The 19,114-nt window shown below is 50.9% G+C and overlaps 1 protein-coding gene across 1 annotated transcript in view; it reads right to left on the reverse strand.

The window, feature by feature from the left end:
* Positions 1–8,695, reverse strand: part of RPH3A (rabphilin 3A) — a 62,041-nt gene extending 53,346 nt beyond the window's left edge. The window contains exon 1 of the mRNA XM_084820319.1: positions 8,619–8,695. Coding sequence (XP_084676445.1) covers positions 8,619–8,695 — 77 coding nt within the window. The remainder of the gene's footprint in view (positions 1–8,618) is intronic.
* Between the last annotated feature and the right edge of the window lie 10,419 nt (positions 8,696–19,114).

Below are 19,114 nucleotides of genomic sequence, written 5' to 3' on the forward strand. Positions count from 1 at the left end.
GCAAACATGGCCTCATGTCGGCAGAGCAGGGAGGTAGGGGAGGAGAGGATAAACTCTACAAGGGAAACAGCTGTCAGCGTTGTATTAAAGAGGCTGAGCCCAACCCAGGGCTCGCATCCCCAGGGCCTCTACGACTCAGACGAGCCACAGGACAGGAACGTGGGCCGAGTTGTTCCCTTGATGCACTGTGGGAAAGCCCATTGTGTGGAAACAGAATTTCCAGATGACCATTCAGATGCAGAGCCTGGGAGTTCAGGTTTTGGCTAAATTGCTGAAAGGAGAAAAATGGGAGGCCAGGAAGAGAGAGGCTGAATTTCATAGATTGATTTTAAATGGCAAGCCAAACCTTTGGCAGCAGATCAATAGACCAATTATGTTTCATGTATAATCCTGCCTTCAATAAATCTCCGCCAATCTATTCCCACGGCTTCTGCTTGGGTTACCGAAGCCATTGGTATGCCGGGCTGATCTTTGCAATGAAGCAGAATTCCACCCAGTATTCTCTCCTTCCGATCAATAAACCATCCTTGTTTGGATTCTTTGCTTTATTAGGTCCACCTCAGGAAAAGCAATTAAGATACAGCACTGAGTATCACCCTGGTCATAACAAGTAGGTCCCCCCAGGAACAGACTGACAATTCTAAGAGCCAGTCGGAGCGACGCCACGGACTTTGGGGCCAAAATCTGCATGGACCTTTTCCAGAGCCATCAACACACTTCACCTGACAGATCTTGTGTCATCTTTCAAAGTTAGCTGAAGAGCACTCGGGTGCTCTGAAGTGCATTACACAGCTACCTATTTAACTATCAGTAGGATGAGTAATTGCTTTACTTAACTCTGATGTCGGGACCCCTCTGGTTAAAGCCCATATGGGCAACCTTTAGCTAGAGATGAGTGAAAAATTTGTTTCAGTTCTTGTTTAAACTTCTTTAGATTCAGGACAGAAAGAACTTGAGATTTACAACATTCGAATGTAGGAGAAACCAAAGCAGACGGATTTGTCAAAGCCCACGGCTTTGACTGCTTAGCTCTTAAAAATTTGGCTCTGAATCCCTGTGTATCCAGCCATTAGGGATGTACGGACTTCGTAAAATCCATTCCATCTGCATTTAGAGAATAGTCAGGTGCCTTTAATTCTGTCATCCGCTCACTGATGGAAATTGATTTTTTCCAATTTCCCTAATATGTGCAAATCTGCATTAAAATGTACAAATCCCACAAAATGCGCAAATCCCCCTCCCAAATATGCATTTTAGTGCTTTAGCCTATAGGGAAAATGTGCATTTGGGGCTGTTGTTTATTATTTTACATATTTTTCTATGACTAAATTTGTGTAAAATTCTAGAAAGTAAAAAACCAGTCCACAAGTCCACAAAATCCATGTGAATCAGGAAAAGCTGGTCCATTGTGGAATCCATGGGTCGAATTCATAGAAATCCAAACTCATTTGATTCCATTGTGGATATCTCCAACACACACAAAAATCCATCTGAATTTTCATGCAAATTAAAACATACACACACACACACACACACACACACACACACAGTCTAAGATAAACCAAACATAAGATTCATGTCTTACAGTGTGGAATGTGATCACTACGGTTAAGCTAACCAACATTATAGGAGTTAAAGAAAGGAGATTAGTGGAAAAATAGTTTATAGAAAAGTGGAGCCTTTTTAATAATTTCTTGGAATGAAAAAGGACAGGAAACATCGAAACCCTTTTCTTTATTGGGAACAATGAAAGACTATTTCACCTAGCATCAAAACAATGTGGGCTAAAACTAATAAAATTACTCCTTATCTCTGCTATGATTTTCAATGTTAAGTTTTAGATTATTGAATGTTGTGAGCATTTAGGGGGAGGCACAATTTGGCTAAAAGTGTGGGGAGTCAGCAGTGGGGCTTGTAGATTTCATGAGGGCCCCCATCTCAAACTTGTTCCCACATAACTCTAACATGCCCCCAGTGCTGCTGCCACCACCCCACAGCGTCTCAAAGTGCTGGAGGTGCCTGGGCAGGGGACGCGGATAGAAACCCTGCAATGCCTCTGCCACAATGTTCTTGCCACAGCTGAAAAAAGCTCCATCACAAGAGCTTGCCAATACCATGCTTAAGGGGGATTAGCCTGTGACACTTCACCAGCCGCCTCACAGATCTACGCCCACCCAATGGAGCAGATTGTCTATGGACAGAGGGGCTCCAAGAGCTGAAATTGCCGGGCACATTTATATTCTGTTGGAAACAAGGAGAAATTTGCAGCTGGATCGAGGAACAAAGCCGGCCCAGCGACGGGGAGCTAAATAGAGTGCGTATAAATAGTGCCAATTGTTCCCCCGCTGCTCAAATCATCAAATTGTGGTGGGCTTTCAAAAGATCTCATCTTCCCTTCATTTCCCCCCGCCGAGCTGAGTCTCTTTGGAGAAATCTAGGCAGAGACCTCAGTGCAGCAGAAGACGAGCTCCCTTTCTGGTGTTTAAAGGGGGGGGCTGCTCTGAAAATCTGCCCCCCTCAGCACCTTTCTTCATTATCAGGAAAGCATTGTGGACATCTCGCAAGGAAATCGCGCAAGCAGCGCCAAAGGTTACGGTGGGTGGCGGGGAGGCATTTTGCCAAGCCAATTCTTTTACTTCAGCATTTTTTGCAAAGAGCAAAAACATTAACAAGCAAAACAGACTTACAGCAAATTCCATTCCCCAAGTGTGGACCCTTATTCAGCCAAAACAGCTTCATCCATGCACAAGAGGGAGGTATCAGCAGACGTGGCAGAAGTACGGCAACGACAACAACTTTAGAGAAAGAAAAACCCTACGGGGAGGACACACTAAATGCCCATGAAAGTTGGAGGGGGGAGGGGAGAAAACCAGAGGGGAGGAGGAATGGAATGGCATGGAGTGTTGCAGCAGAGAGCATGGCTGGCTGGAACCCTGAACCAGAGCACTCCATGGTGTCACATTCTGTTGTAGGCCCAACTTGTTAATATTGCAACACACCAAGAGATTCCAGGGCAGCGATTAAGCCTCTGGCAGCAACTGGCTGAGACTGAAGTTTGGGGCCAAAATCAAAAGCCAGTTCAAGTCAGTCGAGGCGGATGGCTCCAGTTTTGGTGGGGCTGTGCATCCATTCTGGGTTTCAGTCAGAACCAGCCAGAACTCTGAAGGAGCTATCCAAGGTGCTTGATGTATTTTTGCAGCTAGAGATCAGTACCTTGGATAGTTCCCTTGGGGTTTTGGCTGGTTCTGCCTGAAACCCTTCCAGCGCCAGGTGAAGACCTTTTTATTCTCCCAGTATGTTAGCATTTTAGCTTCCTAATCTTTCAGCTCTGGTGTTTTAAATCTGTATTTTATATCTCTGCACTGCTGCTGGGTTTTATTCTGGTCGTACTGTTATACTGTGGTTTTAAGCTATCATATTTTATATTGATTATGCTGCACTCCGCAGTTTTAATTTTTGTGAACGGTCCAGAGAGCCTCAGCTGTTGGGTGGTATAGAAATAAATACATAAATAAATAAACCCAGAAAAGATTCGCCACTCCATTGAAATTGGATCCACCAGCCTCCACTGGCTCAAGTCATCCTCCAAGGGTTTTTGTTTTAAAGGATAGTGCAAGCTGCCCTGCTCCACTACCCAAGAGGCAGTGTTGTGTGCTACACAGAATGCTTAGACCAGAGAGTTCCAAGTTCTAATCCTGGTTTGGGCACAACATTGGCCCATCCCAGTAGGGAGCAGAGGCACTCGCCTAGGGTGGCAGAATTAGGAAACACTCGAGGCGGAGACACACAACCCACCCACCCACCCACCGCTCACTGAATACAAATCAGGGTGGGGGATGAGGAGACCCATTTGATTAATTTTTGCCTCAGCATGTGACTCATTCATAGTGAGCCTGGATTCACCAGTTGCCATTTACCATTATGGGCAAATGGGGCCATTAGCTCTCATCAGGTGATGACTCTGAGCTATTAAATAGCAATCTAGAAGGGGAAAAAGGAATGGTGGGACAGGAACTGTAATCAAATGAAGGACAGAAAGGAAGGAAGGGAGGAAGGGAGGAAGGGAGGAAGGGAGGAGGGAAGGGGAAGGGAGATCCCCTCCCCAAATGTGGCTACAGTAAGTGTATCACACAAACCATCAGTGGGCCTGTGCTGCAGAGTGTGCTTTAAGAAAAATGTTTTCTGTCCCACGAGTGATGTTTGAAGCCTCTGTACAAAAGGAAAACACAACAGGCCTCCTGATGAGGCCCTTGGGGGCCGCATGAGTGGGCCAGGGCCAGGCAAAGGGGCACGGCTGGAGGCAGCTGGCAGGAGCAGGCCCGGGACAGGGAGGCCCACAGACAGGGCCCTGGGTGCTGCTGGCTTCCATTTCAGGACCACGGAGAGCCATCCGGCAGCAAGAAGTGCTGGCGGGTCTCACCGCAGGGTCTCCAGCACCACCAGGCGCCTACGGCCAGGCCGCCCCCCCGCCCCCAATGCCCTGTCTCGCGGCCAAAGGCCAAGTGCCCCTGACGCCTCCGGAGGGGTGGGGGTGGAGGAGCAAGGAAGGGGCTGGGGTGCACTCCACAGGGGTAATGCTGCTCACAAGAGGGGTTGGAGGGCCGCTCCTTGGAGGGCGGCAGCACCACCTAGGGTCACGTGAACAGAGTGCAGGATCCAAGGCAGAGGGCCCCATCCTCCTCCTCATCGACATTATTAACGTTTCTATACCGCCCCATAGCCGGAGGTCTCTGGGCAGTTTGCAGAGATGAGAAAACATTAAAAATGCATGAAACAAAATGTACAACCATTTCCATAAAACATATAAATGGAGGACGCACACAGAGACAACATATATCTCAAAAACACTTCAGACGTTTCGCTTAGAAGGGCTGGGGCTGATCTGGGCGCCTCCTCAGAGCCACTGCTGCTGATGACCTCCGTCCCCGATGGCGCTCGGCCCTGGGCCGTGGCAGCTAGTGGGGCCGTGGCGGGTGCAGCCAGAACACACACGCGCCCTTTCTCTTTCTCTCTCCCTCACGCACCTACGCCAGCAGGATCCATGGAGGAGTTTGAAACCTCTTCCCCACCCCTCACCGCAGTGATTCTAATCAGTACTGCTTGTAGGGAAGAGGCAGTAACCCGCCTGCCCCCCCCCCCAGCAATCCTGATCGAGATGGTTGTTCCTGAAACTCTTGTTCTGCCTGCAGGGATCACGGAGAGGGGGGGGTTAAAGCTCTCCCACCCACACAGTGATCTGTTCCCTGCAGCCCCGATAAAGACTGATCAGCTCAGCTGTGAGAAATAGCAGGTGGGGCTCCACAGGTCTCTGCAGGCCGCACAGGTGGCCATCGGTGTGCCGCGTGTGGCCTGCACATGAGGGGTTCCCCACATGTGTTGCAAGTTAATGTAGCGGTGTCTCTTTCCACAGAGCCCAGAAGAACCTGGAGGTGGCCCTCACAAGTGCAATGTCATGTGCAGGGGTCTGGTGGCCAGCTCTGAATCATCACACAGTGCTGGTGGGCACCGTCTCAAAAGATGGATGCCGTCACACGCAGAAGAGCATGCATCTTCTAAGGCGGCCTCTGCCACGTGCTGGCACTGCCCAGTGATAGAGGCACAGCAGACCAATCACACAAGGGATCGACGCTCCTGGGTCAAAATGATGGAGCCCCTCTTCTAAGATGGTGCCCTGCTACACCTGTTTGTTGGTCTGCTTCTCCGTTAAGTTCTTGTTGTTTTTTGAAATGAAACTTTCCCCCCATAAATCAACAAGAAGACTGGGGCAACAGCCCCCCCCCCATCCCATAGCTGTTTGTTTGTTTGACTGTCCCTATCTATCTTGCTATAAGGAGCCCAAATGGTTCTCCTCCTCTCCATTTTATCCTCACAACAGCCCTGTGAGGTAGGTTAAGCAGAGAGTCAATGACTGGCCCAAACTCACCCATCAAGCTTCATGTGAGCCCAAGTGACATCTGTGGCGAGGAGCAACTATGATCTTGGAAGCTAAGCAGGGTCAGCCCCAGTTAGTACTTGGATGGGATTCTGCCTGGGAATCAGGCTTCCTGCAATGAGCAGGGGGTTGGACTTGATGGTCTTGTAGGCCCCTTCCAACCCTATGATTCTATGCCTGAATGGGGACTAGAACCCACATCTCCCAAGCCCTGGTCCAACACTCTAACCACTATGCCATCCTCTCTCTTTGGAAACCACAGCAGAGAGATACACACCCGGCAAGCCCTTTGCACCCAGAAGCATGCAGGCGGAGGATCTGTGAGCTGAACTCTGCCTCCCGCACAGATCGCTTTTTGCTGGACTGCAGCTCTGGGACTCCAATTAAACCAGCACATTCAGCTCAGCATCCATCTATGGCCAACTAGCACCATCAAGATGCTATTGCCAAAAAAGCATCATCTCCTCTGCTCCGTACCCTCCGACAGCGATCTACAAACAATTTAATATCTAATGGACTCTCTCTCCAGGCCATTAGCAGCTCGTGGCATCTAGGCATTTGATAAGAGGCGAACACTTCTTGCGGGGAAATAGATGCATAAATTATTTAAATTATTTGAATTTAATTCCACCACTAAATTGGAGGCTTGACTTGAGATAGACGGCGGCTTAAGGGCTAGAACTAACAGGCAAAATTCAATTACGCTGGGCATGGCTGGTTGCATAGGTGCTCGGGACAAATTTGAGCATGTTCCAAGAAAGATTCCCAGAGTTACATTGGCCTTTGCCAGTGCACTGAAGATAAACTTCGTGTTCAGGAGGATGGAGCCCAAGTTGTTGTCAGGACCTCCATGAACCAGGACCAAGGGGAGACAAGGCACACAGAGGGAACCCCCCCACAACCATGCCCCAGGGCAATACCCCAGCCAGGTTGCTGGCAGAATCGTAAGATGCAATGTGCCCCCATCTGGACTCGCACACACCCATATCCAGACCCCCCACAAACACCCCCCCGGTCTCAGCAGTGAACTCAAAATGAGGCTCAGTCCTGATGGCGTGGCACTCACTTGGCAGTATAAAGCATCCAGCGCCAGAGTCCTATTCAGGAGCAGGATCCAAGGCCGTAAGTACAGTCAGGACCAGAGCCCTGCTAGTACAGTAAGGAGGGTGGGACATCCAAGCTGAGTATAGGAACCCTCAGCTGGTGCCCAGAGGCTGCTGGTGTGGTGGCCCCTGCAGACCTGCTCCTAGCCAAGCCACCTTCTGGGTGCTCTCGCTGCTGGACGGCGCCCCCGCCTTGCTTGGAATGGGAGGCTGGAACGGGACACCGCCCAGCCTTGCTCTCAGAGCCCCTGCCCGTTCTCCTTTTCTCCCTGCCCATCTGCGTCCCTCCAAGGGTCCCGGCTTCTCCGTGGGCTTCCCTGGCCTTCTGCCCCCTGCTAGCCTACATCCTTGCTCCAGTACACTGTTAACTGGATTTCTTAGCTGCTCCTAGTGGCGCTCCCTTCTGGGCAAAGGCTCTTTTGGGCTGCATTCATAGAAGCATCGCTTCCAAATCCCGGGAAGTACTAGTTCCCCTCTACTCAGCACTGGCTAGGCCTCATCTGGAGTACTGTGTCCAGTTCTGGGCACCACACTTTAAGAAGGATGCAGACAAGCTGGAGGGGGTTCAGAGGAGGGCAGCGGAGATTAACGGGGGGCTGGAAACAAAGCCCTGTGAGGAGAGACTGAAAGAACTGGGCACTTTTAGCCTTGAGAAGAGAAGACTGAGGGGAGACATGATAGCGCTCTTCCAGTACTTGAAAGGCTGTCACAGAGAGGAAGGCCAGCATCTCTTCTCCATCATCCCAGAGTGCAGGACACGGAATCATGGGCTCAAGTTACAGGAAGTCAGATTCTGGCTGGACATCAGGAAAAGTCTCCTGACTATTAGAGCAATACGACCATGGAACCAATTCCCTGGGGAGGTGGTGGGCTCTCCCACACTGGAGGCCTTCAAGACGAGGCTGGACAGCCACCTGTCAGGGCTGCTCTGACCTGGATTCCTGCATGGAGCAGGGGGTTGGACTTGATGGCCTTGTAGGCCCCTTCCAGCCCTACTATTCTATGATTCTATGATTCTCCTGCTCAGCACGGAGCCCTCTGGCCAGACAGATGACTGTCCTCTGTCTGCTTCAAGATCTCCAGAGAAGGAGCGACCACCAGCCCTCTGGGTCATTGGTTCCATTCCTTCAAGGGCTTAATTCTGCAGCCTGTATCAATGATGCAAACTAAGCCAAATCATCTATGTTCCCTTGTTTTCCATAAACCTTATTCTGCCATTTCTACTACTGCACAATTTATTCTGGCTTGTTTTTCCAGAAGGGGGCAAGAAAGCTCTGTGAAGCATAGAAGGATCTCTTCCTCCCCCAACCACCTTCAGCCCACCGGAAAACTTGTTCAACTACCTCCTCTGGCTTCTGACACTGACCACAGGCTTTCAAAGACATATTTGCAACCTTAAGGACTAGAAACATGGCCTTCTTTTCAAAATGAAAGCAGTGAGTCTCTGGAAGACACATTCTGCACCCAGTAACACATTCTTCAGGGTTTCTAAATCCTTTGCAATCACACAATGCAGATGCAGAGCTGTGGAAATGTTATATGAATGGGCCTAGGGAAGGAGAAAGGCCCAGGGGCTGCCTTACCCGCCTCGCAGGGCCATCTGTCTGTCATTCTGATACACCCACTGACTGCTGCTGTTTCCAATCACTGTGTCTGTCATGGCCAAAAGTTGAGGCTGCCTGAAAGACAAAAAGAAGACAAACGAGGGGCATAAAAGCATGTATGGTGTGGAGAAAGGGACAAGGGTGACATTTTTCTCCCTGTCTCGTGTAGTCCTAGAGCCCAATGCGGTCCTCCCATGAAGTGGAATCGTGGGAGACTCAGGACAGATAAAAGGAAGGACTTCATCACACAGCATGACATTAACCTATGGAATTTGCTACCACAAGTTGTAGTGATGGTTGCCAATTTGGATGGCTTTCAAAAGGGATTAGGCAAATTCATGGCAGAGAAGGCTATCATGGACTACTAGTCCTGATGGCTATAGGTTCCCTCCAGTATCAGAGGCAGTATGCTGGGGAACAGGGTGCTGTTGCTCTCCCGTCCTCCTTGTGGGCTTCCCAGAGGCATCTGGTTGGCCACTGTGTGGACAGAACCCTGGACTTTGGTCTGATCCAGCAAGGCTTATCTTATGTTACGATGTTCTTAGGTCTCTAGCAGAGAGGGGGGTTTCCCAGTCCCGCAACCCAAGCTCCTTTTCACTGGAGACACCAGCGGATAAATGCGCAATCTTCTGCATGTGAAGCAGCTGTGCTACTGTGGAGCTACAGCGCTCTGCAATTCAGAAATGTCCATCCAGGTGGAACGAAGGGTTAGAAGAGACTATATTCTTCCATGTGTTGGATGAAACCTGGCTGCGAAAGCAGGTGCAGAAGCTTAGAGCTGAGGAGCCGAACCAAAGTGTAACCCTGCAGTGCGAGGGTAACGACAAGTGGTATCTGTAACAAAACACGGCAGAGTGGAGTGCAACACGCACACGCACAAGACACTGCATTGTGTAGCCGTTGGAGAACTTCTCCAATATTTATTTGTTTGTTTGTTTATTTATCTATTTATTACATTTCTATACCGCCCAATAGCTGAAGCTCTCTGATATTCAATTCAGTCCTTGGGCTGAAAGCGGTTCGACGCCCCTGCCCTAAAGCTTCTTGTACTTCTGCAAACCTGGAGGCTTCCCCAGGGCTGCTGATAAAAAGGTAAAGGTGTCCCCAACCAGTCGTGTCCGACTCTAGGGTGCGGTGCTCATCCCCGTTTCTAAGCCGGAGAGCCAGCGCTGTCCGAAGACGCTTCCGTGGTCATGTGGCCGGCATGACTGAACACCGAGGCGCACAGAACGCTGTTACCTTTCCCGCCGAGGCGGTACCTGTTTATCTACTTGCAATTTCTTGCTTTCGAACTGCTAGGTTGGCAGGAGCTGGGACTGAAGACGGGAGCTCACTCCGTCATGCGGCACTCGGGTCTCGAACTGCTGTCCTGCTGACCTTCCGGTCTGCAATTCAGCATCTTAACCACTAAGCCACCGCGGCCCCCAGGGCTGCTGATACCTCCCTTTTATTTCTTAGTCATCCCGCTTGGGTTCCATAGCCATCGTAACTCAGCACCCGAGAACGCTACTGGCACCTGCGGTATTGTGCTCCCCGCTTCCCCAGTTGGGCCAAAGCTCCATGCAACCTTCAACAGAATGAACGTTCTTTGGAGAAGGAAACACTGGAGACCTCAGACCGGTTTCTTCGTCATGAGTCCACAGGCTGAACAGGCACTTCTTATGCGGATGCAGCAGCAAGCACCCAGGCCTGGTGCACTGGCACCCTGACATCTGGCCCCTGCTTCTGCTGCTCCTGAAGGGAGAGGAGAAAAAACCCTACAGTTCTACCAAACCGGGCACGCGCACGCCTGGCTCCAGCCTGCAACTTGGCCAGCGAGGGTGATCAGAGTCGCATTCCATGGCCCCTTTAGGCCAGGAGTGCAGAAGGCTTTCAGGGGGGCTGGATCGCCCCCCCCCCATGAGTTCTGTGCCTCTGCCAAGCGTGAGGAGCGGGCCACTTCTGCGCTCCGTATCCCAGACAGCACCGCTCACTGTACCGCTGTGAAGGAACTCTGGTCTGTCTGAGCAGCAACCCAAGAAGTCGTGCTCTGATCGTTGGAGCAAAGCGGCCGGGTTTTCTCTAATATCTCATTCCGGGCATGTGGAAAACATTGCCAAAGGGAGGGATGGTTTCGCTTTTGCTTGCTAGATTCCCCCCAGTCCCTGGAGGGAGGAAGCAAGAGGCTCTTGGCTGCTTTCTGCAGCTCTGGAGGAGAGATGCTGATGCAGTGCCGCAAGCGGGAGGCCGCCTCCGCAGTAGCCCGGAGAGGGACAGGCCGGGGCAGCAGAAAGCACGCTGCCCCGGTGTCCCACCCTGCCCCTGGCACTGGGGCTCCCTGAGCTGGCAACAGCCACCAGCTGACAAAGGCAGGAACGGGAGACGGACCCAGTCCTCAAGCCCGTCATGCAAGGCGCCACGTTCCCGCCTCCTCTCCCTTTGCAATCCACACACTCCAGGAAACTCCAGACTTCCGGCTATCCCCACCTTATTGGTCAAGGACTCACTTCTCTACAAATGCAGATTCTAGGAGACTCTCAGACTGCACAGAACCAGCTGATGCACACATCTACCAATATCAATAGAGCAGACAAAGAGGAAGATAGAGAAGTTGCCAGCAGTCCAGGCAAGAACTTCGTGGCCAGACTTGCTTCGCCGGGACGCCCCCCCCCCAGGGCGGCGCCCTCCTGCGCTGGCTTCCACGAGTGGCCAGGCTGGGGGAGCGGCAGAGCCCCGCCCCTCACTTTTCCCGCTTCGCTCTGCGAGGGACCCTGGTCTCCCCCAAGTCACGCCTCTCGCCCTCCTCCTCCGAAACTTGAGTTCTCGTGGGGCAGGAGTGGGGGAGCCGTTCAGGCTGGGCCATCGGTGCGTCAGGGTCTTGGGAAGACAGTCTTGCCGTACCTGGGCTCGACGGGGAAGGGGCCTCCCTCTGCTCTGGCTGTTCCCATTCTGATTCCGAATCTGAGCTGCCAGATATCTCCATGCGCTCAATTTGTTCCCGACACAAGGTAGCAGATTGCAGAAGCCGAATCCAGCCCACCCTAAATCTCATCTCCAGCTGTTGGACATATCCTTTGTAGGAAGGGGTCAGCTTCCCCCCACCGCTGTGCAATGCACAGCGCTCTATTCTGTCTGCTAGTGGAGGATCACTTACTCTGTGGTAAGCCCTCCTGTATTAATCTGTTTGGGCAGCCTTCCCCCAGCCTGGACCCCTCCAGCTGCACTGGACTACAAATCTCATAATCCCCAGCCAGCATGGCCATTGGTGTCGCCATTGGCTGATGATGCTGGAAATTATGGTCCAGCACATCTGGACTGTGGCCATTGGCTGGGGAGGATGGAAGCTGTGATCTCAGACATTTGGAGGGTGCCAATTCCCATCATCCCAAACCAGCATGGTCAATGGCTGGCGGTGATGGGAGTTGGGGTCCCAGACAACCGGAGGGCTCCGACTGCCATCATCTGCAGCCAGCATGGCCATTGGCTGGGTACTATGGGAACTGTGGTCCCAGGCATCTGGAGGGTTCCAACTCTCCAGAGAGCTTGGCCACTGGCTGTAGGGAGAAGGGAGTTGGGCTCCAACTGGTGATCTAGCTGGCTGATGTAGCTCAGCCTCCCTCAGCCTGGGCCCACCAGATGTATTGGACTACAACTCCCAGAATCCCCCAGTCAACACATCTGAGGGCCCCAGGCTGGGGGAGGCTGGTGTAGATGGTACAGTACTGAGCCAGTGGGGCTGGTGGTTTGACTCCATAAAAGGCAGGTTCATGCTGTCAAAAATCTCTAGTATTCCTTGAAGAAGGCTGCTTCCCCGTTCCTGGAAGCGGAGAGCCCTTTGTGTTTTCAGAGTGATGTGGGACAAAGGCTCTTTTCGACTCTGGCTCGGCTCTCAAACTTTTTCCTTCTACGCAAATTCACTGGCAATGCAAGCATCACCTGCCATGGCGAAATTAGGCTGAAACGCTGCTGCATTCTGACTTTGCACCTGCGCAACACCCGAATCCCGGCCTGCATCTTCACCGGCCCAAGCCTCGAGGGGGGCAGGGGCAGGGGCGTCACACGCTGAACTGCGGCTGTGGAGCCGCGGCTCTGCGTTGTTAAGGCGGACGCTCCCAGAGTCTGAACTACCAGCCGCTTCCTTTGCTTCCCCAGACCTGCAATGCAGCTTTCTTAAATATTGAACAGGCTGGCTGATGCTACTCCAGTGGCTAATGCCAACGACGAGGGACTGCTGGGTTTTTCCTTTCCTGGTCTTTTCCCCTCTTTTTTTCTTTTCCTTGTTTACCTTGACACATCCTAAACGTCATTAATCTCCTTCCAGAAAGAGCCAGGGTGCCCATGCAGGGGAAGTGAGCAGAAAGGAGGTTGCGAGAGAAAGAGTGAGGAAAGAAAAATTGGGGAGGAGACCTATACAGCATATTGCAGTAGGAATTTGTGGTGAGGGGGAGATTTGTGGCAGGTGGGTGGACCTCCTTCTGCAGGGCCAACTCCCTTGTGAGGAGAGACAGGCTTCCACAGCTGTTGCAATGTGTGTCCACTTACAAATATACAAGCTGGATGGCAGGTAAACACGCAGCTGGACCGCACTAGTCTTTTAAAGCAGCAACAGTTCCCCCAAAAGCAAACCGGCTGCAGCCCTGCTAGGCTGCTTCTTGCAAGCCAGCTCCAAGAAAGGCAGATTTCTGTCTACTTCATCAGCTACATTCAAACTGCCAAAGTCCTTCATTTCAGCCCCCCCAACTCAGGGAGTAGGTTCCATCCCGTAGTCACCAGCCATCAATGCCCTTTATAAAAAATAATAAAAAAAATCTTTAGTTATTAATACTAGAGAAAAGATCATCTCCTCACGCAGCGGCCATAACAAGGTAAAATTGCACCCTCCAGATGTGTCAGGACTAGAACACCTATCATCCACAACCAGCAGCCGCTTGCTCCAGGATTAGTTGGACTAGCGCCTTCCTAACACTTTCACTTCCGTGGGACAATTTATCCCCACACAAATGTGGGGGGCGGGGCTCCTTTCAGGGGACGGATTCATTTTTCAGACATTTTGGGGGGGGTTACCATAGCTTATAAGGTGGCTGAGACCCCCTTTTTCTGCTCTTTCACAAAAGGCTTACCACCACACTCATAGCAATGGCTCTCTGTAACCTCCTTGCCACGTTCCTGGGAGGGACAAATGACCCTGGGGACAAGACTACATGATAATACCACGCTGTTCTCAGGTGCATTTTGTCCCTCCCGGGGGGGGGGAGCCCTACAAGGGGGGAGGGTTCAGCCAAATGAACATATCCACACAGATGCACAAACTATCTGCAGGTTCACTCTCAACCCTAAACAGCCCCCGCCTTGCTTCTCACACCAGCTCTTAAACACCAGCTCTCCCAAGCCCACGAAGGATCTCAAATCTGCTCCCGAAAATGCCCTATATGGCTCCAATTAGCAATTTAATAAGCCGTTGTCTCATGCGTCCATCTCCAAAAATTTATTTTTGGTTAGTGCAGAGACTTTAAGGACTATCAGTACAGCATCCCGCTTTTAATGATGTTCCGGCTTTGCTATTGGGGCCTTACAACCCAATTAAAAACATGTTTGACAAAGCCCCCGCCCACGGCAATCTGAGCACAGCACAGCCTTTGCTGACGCTGAAAGGCTGAGTTAGTCGCTCTATAAACAGCACCGGCCTGGCAGGACAGCCTTGGGATACAGCTGACTTCGATTTTGGGGTGGGGGAGGTGCCAGTGCTCAGCATTCCCCATCTGACTAGAAATTCCTGCCCCCACCTCAAAAAACCTCAGACTTGTAGAGGTTAGCTATGATTACTCAGTGGTGATGGAAAGATGTTCATAGATTCCTCCATGGCTACTGCGCCCCATTCATTCTGCCGAACCTTCTGCCCTCACCAAGCCTCTGAGTCACTAGGATTTGGCTTCCCCCCACCCCCATCAATCCTCCTGAAAAGTTGGGTAATGAACAATTCCTAGCAGAAAGGAAGGCATGACACGACTTTATGGTAATTTTAATCACTAACAATGCAATAGATTGCCCTTGATGTCTATTTCAAGCTTCTTCTTTCTCATTCCCAAGAAGCACAGGAAAAGGTGGGCCTGGAGTTGCAAGCCAGTAAGGGAACTGGTGGAACTATCCAGCTAAGAGGGATAGTCTTGTGCCCATAATAAACTATTACAAGCTAAGGGGGAAGCCTGGTGCTGGAGCTAGGACCCCGGGCTCATTGCCGAAGCAAGAGGGGGCTGTCCAAGGCAGCCAAGGCATCTAGAGCAAGGAGCCAGACGGGAAAGGTGCTGCGCCAGCATCTGCCAACCGACATCTTTCCCGTCCTGGGACATCAGTGGAGGCCCGGACCCTGGAAGGGCTTGAGCCGGGGTCTTGTCCTCAGGAGCAGAACTTGGGGAACACAGGCCTCACGGGGCCCAGCCGAATGGTGGCTTCTATCCACTCTGTCTCCGAAGGGTGGCTTCTCTCCAGGCTTCCTATGGTCTTGGTTAGTGGGGTCCAGGAGGTTCTGTCAAGGACCTGCAGAGCCCAGGGCCATGGCAAGAGGTAAATGCCTCAGGGCCGGAGATGCAGGGCTGCAGGGCTTCTGTGCTGTTGCTGCTGTTGCTAACGGCAGATGTGGGGCAACCTGGATTCAGGCCACAGGGTTTGAGAAGAAAGGGTTAACCCTTTCCCCCACCGGCCCCATGCTGTGGCCCCAGTCCAAATGAGGCACCCCTCAGAACTGATGCTAGCTGGTGGTAGTGGGGAAAGCGTACAAGGAGAAGAAATGCCTGTATATCTTCCCTGCTGAGGCTATAGCCTCTCCGGGTGCGGAGATATTTGTACAAGGCAGGGGTGTCAAACCTCTTTCAACCTGAGGGCAGAATCGGTATTGGAGAAGATGCCCTGGCAAAAGGAAGCTGGCACATGGGTGACAGCCCCTTCCAAGACCACCAACCCAGCCAGTATCTGCTTTTAGCGACAAAACTGAACTGAAACAAAATTCCCACTCTTCCCTATGGATAACTGCACCAATTGCAACTCCATGCAAAGCAGATGGGGCTCAGAGGTTTTGAACTACTACTACCACTACTACTACTACCACTACTACTACTATTATTATTATATCCCACCATTTTTCCCCTTGCAAGGAACTCAAGGCAGCTCACATGGCCTACCTCATCTCCATTTTATTCTCACAACAACCCTGTGAGGTAGGTTAGGCTGAGAGTTGGTGACTGGCCCAAAGTCACCCAGGGAGCTTCATGGCCGAGTGGGGACTAGAACCCGGGTCTCTCTAGTCCCAGGCCAACACTCCAACACTACACCACACTGGCTCTCCTTCCTAATCCTTTGCTTGGAATGCCTCCCAGAAACGTTCACTGCTGCAAGGGAGTGCCTCTCTGAGCCAGGCTCTGCTTACAGAAGGGAGAAGAAGAGACTGAGTACCAACAGCCCGGCTTTTCAAAGGAACACAGCTCCCCTTCTGCAACCTCCCACCCCCAAGGCTCACCCCCAGGCTGCTCGCACTCCATTTGCAAGTATCAGGAAATCAATTTGTTCCTGTTCGAGTGAGCAGAACGCCATCTCTGCTTCAACATCGGTTTCCTTTTGCTCTGTGCCTACACCTGCAGGATTGCAAGAAAACATCTTCACCCAGACATATCCCATTCCCCCCCCCCACACACACACACACACACACAACCCCCACCCTGCTGTCAACAACAGGTGCAGAACGAAATCAAAGCACTGCGACCCAGCATGCAGAAAATAAGTCACTGTTTCTGGTATGCACTACCACACACACACAAATCACCATAAGCCCCAAACACCTGTCATCACGAGCACAAAGCATCAACCACTAAATGTTCATATAACCCTGCCCTCTTCAAGGACTTTGCCCATTCTGCCTTGCTGCCCTTTATGCCTGGAATTCTCTGACAGAACACCTATGCCTACTCTCTCCCTCTCATTCATGATAAGCACCAATCACCAACCATTCCATCTGCATAGAATCCAGCTACCCTCAGTGACTCCCACCATTCTGCTTTGCTGCTGACCCTTATGCCTGAAACTCTCTCCCAGTATATGTATGCACACTTCCTCCCTACCAATCATGATAAGCACCAATCACCAGGCTTTTCCACCTTCCATCAGGGATGGAGCCAGGTGGAACTTCAAGACTAGTCACCCTACCAAGACTCAGCCAAAAAGCTGGTTTGGGTTTTGCAAACATTTTTGGCCTTGTTGAAAAGTACACACACATCCCTTTAAGCCATTTATATTCATGAGGGACGGGATCACTGTTCAGTTCTTTTTGCCTGGAGCCCCATTATGCTGCACTTCCATGGTGCAGAAGGATGGGGTGGAGGGCTGACAACCTCCTTCTTGGAAAGGCCTGATAATTTTGACCCAGCAACTGCATCATGCAGCTGTCTTCCCGCTGCATTTTTTGTGCTCAAACCATCTGCTTTTTCCTCCCCCCATTCCTTTAAAATCCAGGGCTTGCTGAATTTGTTCTCCAGGCAATGCTGGAACAAGAAACGGGGGAAAAAGCCAGTGACACACCACAGCACCCGAGACTTGAGCGATTCAGTGACATTATTAGCATCTCCCAAAGCAAACATCATTATAGAGCAACGGTGAGCATTAATAATGGCAAAAACATAACAGCCCCAAAAGAACCTGTGTAGATAGATATTTATGCAGAGAAAAGGGGGGAAGAGAGAGAGATGGAGGTGGGTGGGTGGGTAGACAGAGAGAGAGAGAAGAGAGAGAGAGAGAGATGCAGAGAAAGAGGGAAGAAAGAGAGGGAAAAATGCAAAGAAAGGAGCCATCATGGATACATTGGCCCGGACTCCTGTTGCAAGGGTGGGATCTCAGGATGTTAATTTACGTCTACGTTCTGTTTATCAAACGGGATGATAATGCTGCAGCAATTTGGGGCTTGCTGGGGAGGGGGGAATGCTGTTCTGACAGAACCACTGCCCAGGCACTCAGGCACTGCACTGCTACAAAGCGTCTCTCTGGACTCCACACCCTGCAGGCTGTTTGGGCACCGTACAGAGAAAGCGGTGGGGGCAGTGTGCATGCCCCAGGCATTTCGAACCTAACTAGGAACGGAGTTTAACATCCCGGGAATTCCTAAGGAACCAAAGGAAGAGAGATCCAGGACATAAATTATTTCTACACACACACGCAAACACATGCAAAAGAACCTAGATTTTTATTCTAGTCCTCCTCCGAGGAATGTGGGGTGGTATGCCCAGCCCCCTTTTATGCAGCCAACAGCCCTACGAGGTAGGATGGGCTGAAAGGGTAAGTGACTGACAGAAGGTCACCCAAGTGAGCTTCATGACCAAGTGAGGATTTGAACTCAGTTCCTCCCAGTCCTACTCTGACACACTAACCGCTATGCCACACTGTCTCTGACTCCACTGGGTGGTTGTCAAACAACCTGTATTTTACCACTCCATTAAAAATTTAGTTAGTAAGTTACTTTGATTTTTTTTAAATTTGGTATCCTGCCTTTCCACTAAAATTGGCCATCAAGGATGCTCACAATCCATTTTACGATGATAGAACGATATGTTTTAACATCAGCTTAAAATACTACACCCTGACATCAAAAATATAACAGAACAGCCGTACTAAATGGCAGTTAAAATAATAAGCATGTCCATATTCCTATTATTATTATTATTATGCCTTAAATGGCTTGGATTAGCAGGGTGGTTTTAGCTGACACTAAAAAGATGAGTAACTTCAGTTCCTGGCAAATTCACATTACAGGGAAATGTGGCATGGCTGCGCAGAGGAAACCTGCCAAATGGATCAGGACACATCGAAACTGCCTCTATCTTCTCAGGGAGCCTTGCTTTAAGGATTGGGGTGTAGAACACTGACACTGTTTGTGGGCTGAACCAGCCATTCATTCCGCAGCAGTTTCTGCTGAACATCTGGAAAGCAGGGGCAAGCGGGCGTGATTTGCATCGGAGGAGTCTTGGGACTGGAGAAGGAGTGCTCCGGCTTTCCCCGGCCTTCCCCGCCTTCGCCCTCTCCCCCCGGCATCCATCATCCAGACCAGGTCTGCCTCAGCCCTGAAACAGACACTGTGGGCTCCACCGCACAACGAATCGTTAACAATAATCTCACAGCAAGATTCATCCCCAGCTACGCACCAGGAACAAAAACTCTGACATTTACTGCTGTGCCATAGAAGACACGCGCCAAGTCTTTGGTATTCGCCATTAAACCTGATTGTTCATCTGTTTTCCCCTTGATTGCTATTGCAGATAAATGGAAAATGCTCTTGTTTTATTGCTATTGAAAAACAGGGGAGGGGGAGAAACCCCGTCAGAGGGAAAACAGATCGCAAAGGGCCCCTGCTCCTTTAGGCACTCCGACAGCAGCAGCGTTCAGAAGCAGAGAGGACAGCATTCCTGTTTCTCCATCTGCCTTGGGGTTTGGTTTGGCTTTTTTCAGTGGCGAAGTGGGTG

Source organism: Heloderma suspectum, chromosome 13, assembly GCF_057233095.1.
Source record: "Heloderma suspectum isolate Gila_16-S chromosome 13, 16-S_ref, whole genome shotgun sequence".
Classification (NCBI taxonomy): Eukaryota; Metazoa; Chordata; class Lepidosauria; order Squamata; family Helodermatidae; genus Heloderma; species Heloderma suspectum.